The sequence below is a fragment of the Natrix helvetica genome (assembly GCF_964273705.1).
Source record: "Natrix helvetica genome assembly, chromosome: 4".
Taxonomy (NCBI): domain Eukaryota; kingdom Metazoa; phylum Chordata; class Lepidosauria; order Squamata; family Natricidae; genus Natrix; species Natrix helvetica.
Window position 1 is genome coordinate 114,811,142 of NC_138550.1, and position 11,017 is coordinate 114,822,158.

The following is an 11,017-nucleotide window of genomic DNA, read 5'->3' on the forward strand; positions in this document are numbered from 1 at the left end:
ATTCAAATCTGCAAGAAAATTTTGCATTGAAGATTTAGGCAGGGAGTGTTCTGTTCATTTAGAGATTTGGTAAAGCTTACAGTTTGACCAGGAATACCTACATATGCATATGTTTAAGTTCTATGGTTATTGTTAACTAATCTTTGGTCAATTTATACTTTCTAATTTCTAATTTATTATGTGATTTTTAATAAATATTTATTTGCATTCAAGAATCAAACACAAAATTAATGGATCCATTTATCACGTGTATTTAAATTGAATTAAGAAATTTTGAAATTTTACTCCTCACCGACATTTTACTAAAATTTGAAAATGAAATTTTAAAAACTTGTTTACCGGTGACTTTAAGAGGCACTATCATTGATCAGGCAAAATAATGGAAATCATAAGTAATTCCAGTCCAATTATTTTAATTATTAGCTCAAATGCCTGCATGTTTATTTCAAGTAAAATTCCAAAAAAATTAACCAACATACATTCAGCAAGTTTGTACAGCTTCACATTTCCTTTGTAACAATTCCAATTTACAACATAGTCCATATGGCATGAAAATTGAATAGCCTTTGAGTATGCATGATTTCCCTTTACAACAACTCAACACTGCCTTCTGCTTGAGACATTACTGTATTATTATAACTTCTTCAATCTTCGTCCTATAATGAAATTTACCACAACACAAAGTATTTGTTTGCATAGCAGTATATAATTTCCTTTTCAGGGTAGGGCTTGAGATAATGCAATCATTTCAATAAGAGTTACATTTCAACAAAACAAGATTATTCAAAATCCTTCATTAAGTCAGTAATTTGATATGGTAATTTATTTAAAAGCAAATTGAATCTGAAGAATCACTTATAGCAGCTTTTCCTAAGCGGATAAGTTGGGACTGCTATTCCTCAAATTTCCAGCCATGCTCAACATTGTAGGATCATTCTGCCTTTATGGGAATGCATTTCATTCATAACCTTGGGGTACCATCAGGGGGGGAAATAGTAGCATTACATATGGTCTTGAGGCTGAATATATGAATAGATATTTATTATGGGGTATTTTTAATGGTTAATTTTATTATTATTATTGTGATATATGTAATTGTTACCTCCTCCGTGTACGTGTACGTGTATGTATATGTATGTGTATGTGTGTATGTGTATGCTTATATGTATTTATGTATGTTTTTTATTGTACACCGCCCCGAGTCCCTTGTGGAGAGGGAGCGGCTAACAAATTAAATTATTATTATTATTATTATTATTATTATTATAGACTGTAATTCACTTTCTTCTATTGCATTTCAGTATCACAAACACATTAGGAGATATACAGTACATAAAAGGTTACTGAATCTGAGTGAATCAACCCTATATATACTATATATGCTGTTAAAACATTGGATTTCTTTGCTCATTTGAGTACAATTAAACTGCGAGTCTTTTTGGTAACATTTCATTCATAATTTTTTGTTTTCAACCAAACGTTTCCTTGAAAGGAGATTTGAATGAAACGGTTTCCAATAAGAACTTCTGTAGAGCTGCAAAACTTTTTTTAAAACTTACCTTACCTTGCTACATTAAAACTAAAAGAATATTTCAAATACAAATTATAAAATAGGTAATTTGTTACTTTAAAATTTATAGAAAGAAAAATATCTTACAGATGTATTACATTTCCTACAGGTGTATTTTCACCAAAAAGTGGAATCATAGACTTGGGTGACTCTCTACTGTATATTGCCCTCTGCTCAGAATAGGAACCAGAATTAAAGCAGACCAATGTATTATTATCAGGACTGGTTTGGACAAAACAGCACTTTTTCATGCAGCTGTTGATAAAAATAGGATCTCCAACATGATCGCCAATGTCTAATGATGAATGTGGCACAAGAAGAATTATTTATTATTGTCTAGCTGCTGTTTGAACATGACCAGTGAATGTATTCATTTATTGTCATATTATCCCATACTTAATCAGCTTACTAAATAGTGTCTTGGAATACTATAACCAACATGTGTTATATTTACACATTCCCACAACCTACTAAGCAATTATTAGATAAGACTTATTTGCCATGCCAACATCTGGCAATTACTACATTATTTTTAAGGGAAAACATTTGTCACTTATTCATTGTATTCAAGTATTAATTCTACAAGTTGTTGATCCACATTTTTCTGAAATGACGGCCAAGGATAACTGTGGAACTTGTTGTACATTTCTTAGAAGAAAACATTATTTATTATTTCTGAGCGTTGACCTTGGAACAACTGCAAATCTAGCAACATAATAGTCAGTTAAGCTGGTTGTGAAATGCATGCTGATGGGTAGGAAAATGGATTTTAAAATCATCTTTCTTGAGCAATTAAAAAATATGAGATATTAATCCAGCCAACATTAAATCCGATCAAATTTGTTACAGATATCATCATGTGTTTATTTTTATCACTGAAATCAGTAGAACTATTAACATGCTTCACTTTAATCATAATTTAGATATTCTAAATGTGATATATAATGTATGTATGTATGTATGTGTATAGAAAGAGGTTTTTGGGGGAAACAATATAAATTATGCTTGGATCTCAGCATCATTCAGACTTTGCCATCATCTCCAATAAAATGTATTGTTTTTGCAACCAGAGATTTACTGCAGATATTAGCACTTTTCCCAATATAATCTACTTCCCTTTCTGATTTTGGCACACTTCATATCTATCTCTGTTTCTAGTGTATGTATAAAGTTGGACAAAGTTCAACACTTTGCATATTCAAAATGTATTGATTTTCAAAAAAAATATCAATTCATTTTTGTACATTTTGGCTCAAGAAACCCACGTTCAAATTATGAATATATACACTTAAATATCTGTCTGATGTAGCCATTGGGCCAAGTATGCTTAAATTGACTGCTGAATTATAAATAAAAAGTGCATCTTATTTTAGCACAATTATAAAGTGGTGCTTTTAAAAATAGTAATAATGATAGGGATTTACCACAAATAAATAGCAGCATCTAAATAATCTGATGCTCCTTGATAAAGCAAGGAAGAAGCTTTAATATGCCTCAATGGACTTTGATGAATTCTGTCCTATGCTGTCTATCCCAGATGTATGACATAGCAATAGCACTTACTTATATATCGCTTCAGGGTGCTTTACAGCACTCTCTAAGTGGTTTACAGAGTCAGCATATTGCCCCCAAAATCTGGGTCCTCATTTTCCCAACCATGGAAGGATAAGTCAACTTTGAGTCAGTCAGAATGGAACTCTTGGCAGTGAGCTGCATTAGACTGCTATGCTGTATTCCAACTATCACGATTCATGCAGGAGAAACAGCAATATAGCATCAATGGGTGCAAATACATACAATCAAGCCAAAGACTACTGACCACCTGCAGCATTCATTCCCATTTAACCTTCACTGTCCAATTATGACACACCTATCCTATAAATATTAGGGGGCAAGTAATTTTTACTATTTTTCAAAGAAAAAAGAGGACACAATAGAAGAGATATCAGCAAATATCAAATGATTTATATGAGCCATAATCATAGAGTTGTATCTTTAAAAATGTTAAACAAATATTAAATTATTGTACTTACATTGAGCAATCTATTGTACTTTTCTTATACTTTGACTTCTTTTCCCATGAAGGACTGAGTTCTTCATAAAGTATATACAAATTACATTCGTACATAGAGTTCAGCAAAGACGCTTTGTGATTCTTAAGTATTGGTTGTTTAAAAGACTTATCTGGATTGCTAGCAGTACAAAGACAATTTACTATATATGCCCACCAAACGAAACAATTGTTTGTATCTCTATAAATAATTAACACATTTCATATTCATGCTTGCTCAATAAAATCATCCAAAAATGGCAAGACAAACAGGAAAAAATGCTCATTTCCCACCCAGACTGTCAACAAGGATCACAAGTGAGAAGTGTAGCAGTTCCTAAGGAACAAGATAAAATCAATAATTTAGTTTGTAAACTTACAGACAATCCTATGCATGTTTGCTCACAAATAAGCAGCACCGAATGAATGAGCTTTCAGGTAACTGCATTTAGGCTAAGTGTTATTTCTTAAAAGTTCTTACAGTATGGGATCCATATCTGTTTTCTAATACTTGCTGGGTAATCCACAGACCATGTTTATGCTATAGCAGCATATGATCTCCTTAAAAGTCTTCCACATTTCCTGGCTCCGAAAAGCATAGATCAAAGGATCAATCACTGAATTGCACATTATGAGAATGAGGTACATGTTGAAATGAGACATGAAGCAAACACAGTAGAGGTTCTGAGGGCAGGAGATCATCAGGATGAGGTGGAGGAAAAAGGGAGCCCAGCATACAATGAAGATGCCCAGTAGTATTGTCAAAGTGATAGCTCCTTTCATGCTAGTCCTTTGATGGACAGAATTATATCCTGGCAAAGCTGCTATCCTTTTAACATGAGTGCGAGCCAAAAGAAACATGTGTATGTAGAGAGAAACCATGAGAAACAACATGATGAAAAACATTGTGATGAGACACACGATCACATACTTTGATTCATAATAAAGGATAAAGATGATTCCACAGCCAGTGCAGAAAATCCATATGCATGCAATGATGAGTCCCGATCTTCTCACAGTCATGATATTATGATAATGGAGGGCATAAAAGATGGTGATGTACCTGTCAACGGCAATAGCTAGCAAACTGCACATGGAAGCCACCACAGATATGCAGATCATGGAATCAAAAACATTATCTATATGACGTACAAAAACATCTTCGATAATAAGATGCCTGTTGTTTAGCAAATATATAGTTATCGTCTCCCAGGCATTTGACACACTCACCAACATGTCAGCAACCGCTAAGCTACATACAAAGAAATACATAGGAGAGTGTAAGTTCTTGTTCTTAAATATGGCACAGATGACAAGGATGTTTTCAAGAAGGCTAACAATGCCAAGCATGAGAAACACTTCAGCTGCTATAACCACCTGGTCACATGTTGATGGATTGGTCCCTGCGGTGGGGATAGCCAAATTGCTCCCAAGAGCAGTAAAGTTAGAGTCTAACGTGTTGGGATGGTTGGACAAATTCATCTCTGTTAGCAATTATGCCCTTTTTAAGATGGTCTTTCTGGTCTCAGAGGCTTGTCAGAACATAATCTTGGAAAGGCAATTTCCAGAAATGCGGAAGTTCCTGCAAAGAGAAGGACCAAAAGTAATGTGATACCAAGAGAGGAAGGGGAATCTCAAGGCATTGTTTCTGAGCTTAAGGTTAGGAAGAAAGGAATAAATATAGAATACAAGAATCCAAAGGCAATTATGGTGATCGATATATCTCCCACTCATCTCTCCCACCCCCAAAAGATTTCCTTCCTTCCCCCTAAACCAGATACTTTCAACGAATGGTTTTTAATGTATCTGAGGGGATATTAATATCTAACATTTCTAGATTAACAAATAATACTGTATAATTGCAGACTCCACTGTTCTAAATTATACACAGTATGATTTTCTTTTCAATTGTTTACTAAACTACAAAGCAAAAAGTTTAAATATTTTCCTTGATCTTTCGATGTATAAAAGAATACTTACAGCTGTATGACAGCTTCCTTGCAGCAAATCTCAGACCTTCTAATAATATACTGATATTCAAATGTGTATTATGTAGCTTTTCTTGTTCTTTAACACAATGCATCAGTTTGATCAGAATTTTAGCCTGACTATGGATGTTTGAGTTCAAATTTCTTTGGCACAGCAGGAAAATTATCAAAACGGTGCAAACCATTCAGGTTGACAACTATTTATGTTCTTAGTCTAAGCAATAATATTCAAAGAATCCAGGTATTCCCCAAAGGCTTAATTTGCAAGTAGAAAAGAATTTTAGCTATTTACCAAGTCCTGTTATTTGTTCTGATCCTGTTTCTTTTCAGATCTGGTATGTTTTCATCAGGATGTCAGAAGTTTCTCTTGCCCTGTTTCTTACATCATCAAAGCCTCTTAGGTTATTTGCAGGTGTAAGTGCCATGTCAAGAGAAATGCATATCCAAAAAGACAGGGCTGCTGCTGTTATAAATTACTTACTGAGGTCCTGCCTTTTTATACTCTCAAGAGTAAAATGATTTCAGTGCTTCAGCTCCTCCTATACTCCTCCTCTCACCTAACTTCGCAAGGACTTCGCAAAGATGCAGACTTGAATGCTTAGTGCCACCCCGTGGCTGCTACTGGTGATGCACCCCCTTCTTCTCCCAGGCCTGCTCTGTTGATTTTTCTTTGGCTTTGTTTTATTTGTAATTGTTACCCTAACATGGCACTGTCTTTTCAACAAAAGGGAAAAGGGGGGGGGAGGGGGGGAAGAAACTATCCCTATAATATTGTTCCCATTTTTCCTATCCCAAACTGTAAACATTTTTTTTAAAATGAACTGGGTTTTCTGTTTTTTAAAACAGCCTTTCTCATATATATTCTGCAGGGTTTAATTTGAATCAGAGTTCTCAAACCTTTAGTCCAGGAGTGTGATCCTATTGGTTTAACAACTGGTTCGCTTTGTGCACACTTTGAATGGGACTCATGCGCCCTGCATGCATGTGCGCAGTTTACAGAGAAATCACCTTTCACAGGAGGAAAACAGCTGAGGTGTGGCAATCCACTTTGCTGCACCTGTCAGCTGGGTTTCAGAAAAAGGAATACAGGTGAGTGTTGTGCCCCAGCAGGAGCCGTTGGAGCTACCACCAGACTCCGAGAGTGAGGGTCCCTATGAGTTGGCTCTGGAGAATGAGGAGGATCTTGGGCAGGGTTCTGACTCTGAGCAGGGATCAGAGAGTCTGGTTGGCCACCAGTAGGCGCCTGAGGCATGGAGCAGCGGTGAGAGCCAAAGGAGGGGGGCTCCTGATGCCATGCCTTGGAGCAGTGGGGAGGAGTCACGGGACTGTGAATCAGAGATCAGCAGGGAGTTCTTGGACGCTCGTTATCGCCGCGCCCACAGACGCAGGGAGCGAGGGCGCAGTTATCGGCGGTAAGGGCTCTCAGCTGCTGATAAGTAGACTCCCCTTCAGGCTATAAAAGGGTTGACTGAGCATACGCCCTTTGCAGCAGTCAACAAAGAAATCCTGCAAGAAGTTTGGTCTTGGAAACGTAGCAGGCTGGATAGCTGCTTTCGTGTCTTGTGTTTGTGAGCCTTGTCGTGGTAGTTTACTGCCAAGGATCTGTCTGTCTGTCTGTGTAATAAACCCCGTTAAAATAGTATTGTTCCGGAGCGTGTTCTGTGTGGGCAAAGGAAGAAGGTGGGTCAGAACAGGTGAGTATAGCGCAGGGACAGGCATGAGGGCCCAGCTGAAAGTCGGAGCGAACCGGTTTGGTCCCTGTTGATAGTCGGATACCAGCTGATATCAGTTCGCCCGAACCAGTCCGAACCAGTTGAATCCCACCCCTGCTTTGGCCCCAGCATGTTTACAGCATTGGGGCTCTTTTCTAACATCACACAACAGGGTGTCAGCTTCGTAGCATACACAAAATGTCTTCCTGATCAACCTCAGTGCAGGTTGAACTTTGTTTGCTGTCTTTAATAAGGAAAGCCCTGGAATTTAGCATCTATTAATGTCTAAGTTAGAGTGCACCAAATTTGCTACATTGATCTGATGCTGCATTGGAGTGGACCATTTATAAAAAAAAACTTCAACCTAACCTGAATGGAGAGGGATGAGAGTTGCATTCTCTTTCCCAGCATACTCTCTGAATGCGTTGTTTGTGACAAAGATTACAGGTGATGGCCAAAATAAAGATGAAATAAATTTCTAAAATTTACCATAGTAAATCAGTTGACAATAAACCTCCAAAAAGCCTGGCTTTAAAAGACTTCATGAAAAGCTAAAAAGAAAATATATCTTAAATTCTCATTGATCAAACTATTGTTTAATATTACAGTCCAGTTTTAACTCACAACTCAGCTCAGTCTTTCAGCATGTGGGGAAAAATCACATCTGGGAAAAAAATACTTACTTGGATACTATGCCTTGCACTCTGTTCCTTTGTTCTAAATCAGGGGTGTCCAAACTTGGGAACTTTAAGACTTGTGGATTTCAATTCCCAGAATTCCCCAGCCAGCATGGCTGGCTGGGGAATTCTGGGAGTTGAAGTCCACAAGTCTTAAAGTTCCCAAGTTTGGACACCCCTGTTCTAAATTATATAATTATATTCTGTTCCAAATGATTTAGAATGGCCTACATGAAGCAATAAAAACCATTCAAATAGAATTATAGTAATCAAAATTCTATGTCCTAATGGCACCATTCAATCAATCTCCATTATCTCCAAATCAGAGATGGTATTCAGCCAGTTTGGGCGAACCGGTAGAGGCGACCTTTGAGTGGGTCTGTCCATCCGCCCTGGTTCTATGCCGTCCTATTTAGCCACATTTTCAAAGTTGTGCATGTGTGCAAGCCACATGAGCAAGCAAAGCGCATGCGTGGAAGGCCGCACACATCCATGGAAGGTGCACGACTGCACGTACTCATAAGTGAGGGAGCTGCATGCACACAGCAAACCAGTGGTAGACTTCTGTGAAACCCACCTCTGCTCCAAATGTTCTCCTGAAGAGATATATCTTCAGGGCAACTCAGAAGCTCAATAAGGAGGAAACTAGTTCCTTATAAGAGGGATCTCTCAACGATAGGTCAACTTCTGATCGCTCAGTAATGGGACATTTTACAGCCCTTCACAAGTATTCAGGCTCTTAGCCATACAGGGTTTTTAAAGATAATAGCCAACATTTTGAATTTTACCCAGAAGCATTTGTAGACCCATCACTACCCATTGCTGCATCAGATTATCAGAAATCTCCACATTATCTTGAAACACATTCCCATGTGGATCCAAATACAATTGTCCAGCTACAAGATGACCAGGAACTGCCCAAAACCTTCTACTGCAGGCAAGGTCACATTTGGTACACTAGACAAATTATGCTCTCTTGGCTACAGTTTCCACTCGCTGTGAAGAGCCATGAATCCAAGAAGATCCCCCCAGATTGCAAGCCATTTCTTTTTAATGGGAAGCAAGCCCCATTCAGAGGTAAGGATGGGCTAACCACAGAATCAGTTGGTCCTTAATTTCACAGCCTATATTATCTTGCTAGGGTTAACCTTGAGCTTCTCTTTTTACTATCCAGTCCCTATCAGCTTCCAGGTATTATTTATATACCTGGTCAGAGGAAAAAGGACCAAGCATGTGGTCTCCCCCCCCTCCCCAATCATCAGCAGGAACTGGTCCTTCAAGAAGAAAAAGAATCATGACAATATGGTGTCCCACTCCCAGTTGTCCCTGTCAATTCAGAAGGTTTCCATAACCCTTGAAATGAATTGGTATTGAAAGCTCCTGAGAGACCAGAAGGACTGTATTCATCCTATCCCAGTCCTGTCAAAGGTTATCCAAATAAGCAACCACTTCAGTTTCCATTCTATACTTCTGAATCTTGACTGATGGAAATCCAAATAGTCCACTACAATTGTATGTCAACTACCTCCTCATCAACCTTTCAAACTAAAGGTAGGCTACAGGACTTTGATAGTTTAAAATAGCCAGATTGAACGATGGTTATTTGAGAAAGGGGTGCACCACCACCTCTTTCAGAGCAGGATGTGAATAATAATAATAATAATAATAATAATAATAATAATAATAATAATAATAATAATAATAATAATAATAATAATACATATTTATTTCTTAGCCGCACCCTCTCCCGAAGGACTCGGGGCGGCGTACAACAAAACATAGGAAATAAATATATCGACATACATATAACAAAACATATACCAAGACATATATACGACATATACAAGGAGGAGGTGAACTGATAGATAAAAACAAGTAAAAACACAATGTTTAAAACCCCTAAATAAATTGAATGCAATTAAAATACCCCAAATAAAAAACCCGTCAGGAGCGATATAGTTGGATCAAAATTGAGCCAGGCCAGCAACTTGAAAAAGGTGGGTCTTGAGCTTTACACGAAAGGAGCGGAGGTCAGAGGTATTCCTAATATCCGGGGGGAGGTCATTCCACAGGGCTGGGCCCGCCACAGAGAAGGCTCTACTCCTAGGCGCCGCCCCTCGACACTGTCTGGTGGACGGCACCTGGAGGAGGCCCTCTCTGTGCGAGCGGATTGGTCGCAGGGATGTATGGGGCAGAATACGATCCCGCAAGTAACTAGGTCCTAAGCCATGGAGCGCTTTAAAGATTGTTATCAAAACCTTGAAACGCACCCGATAGACCACAGGAAGCCAGTGCAGCTCGCGCAGGAATGGTGTCACATGGGAGTACCTAGTACTCCCCATAATTACCCGCGCGGCTGCGTTCTGGACCAACTGTAGCCTCCGGGTGCATTTCAAGGGAAGCCCCATGTAGAGAGTGTTACAGTAGTCCAAGCGAGACGTCACCAGCGCATGAGTGACTGTGCGTAAGGCGTCCCGGTCCAGTAGGGGCCGCAATTGGCACACCAGGCGAACCTGGTGGAACGCCCCCCTTGCCACGGCTGTCACATGGTCATCCATGGACAGCCGGGCATCCAGGAGGACGCCCAAATTGCGCGCCCGCTCCACGGGGGCAAGTTGAATGCCCCCGATGGCCAATGATGGAATTAATTGGCTGAACCGGGGAGCCAGTACCCACAGCCACTCCGTCTTGGAGGGGTTGAGTTTGAGTCGGTTGTCATCCATCCAGATCCGTACGGCTTCCACACACCGGGACATCACTTCGATGGCCTCGTTGGGGTGGTTCGGGGTGGAAAAGTACAGCTGAGTATCATCAGCGTACAGATGGTATCCCACCCCGAAACCACGGATGATCTCACCCAGCGGCTTCATATATGTGTTGAACAGGAGTGGCGAGAGGACCGACCCCTGTGGCACCCCACAAGGGGGCGTAGGGTCGACCTCTCCTCCCCTGCCAACACACGCTGCATCCGGCCAGAAAGGTAGGAGCCGAACCACCGCAAAACGGTGCCCCGGACCCCC

The 11,017-nt window shown here is 39.4% G+C and overlaps 1 protein-coding gene across 1 annotated transcript; it reads right to left on the reverse strand.

The window, feature by feature from the left end:
- Positions 1–3,525: 3,525 nt before the first annotated feature.
- Positions 3,526–6,077, reverse strand: MC5R (melanocortin 5 receptor). Its single transcript, XM_081949899.1, has 2 exons — positions 5,901–6,077; positions 3,526–5,202 (listed from the first exon to the last, which is right to left on the reverse strand). Exon 2 carries the CDS (start codon positions 5,100–5,102, stop codon positions 4,125–4,127), a length of 978 nt encoding a protein of 325 aa, XP_081806025.1. The 5' UTR covers positions 5,103–5,202; positions 5,901–6,077; the 3' UTR covers positions 3,526–4,124.
- Positions 6,078–11,017: the final 4,940 nt, after the last annotated feature.

Bases quoted from the DNA above. Each gene is read 5' to 3' on its own strand.
- MC5R (XM_081949899.1), bottom strand. From the start codon at position 5,102: ATGAATTTGTCCAACCATCCCAACACGTTAGACTCTAACTTTACTGCT.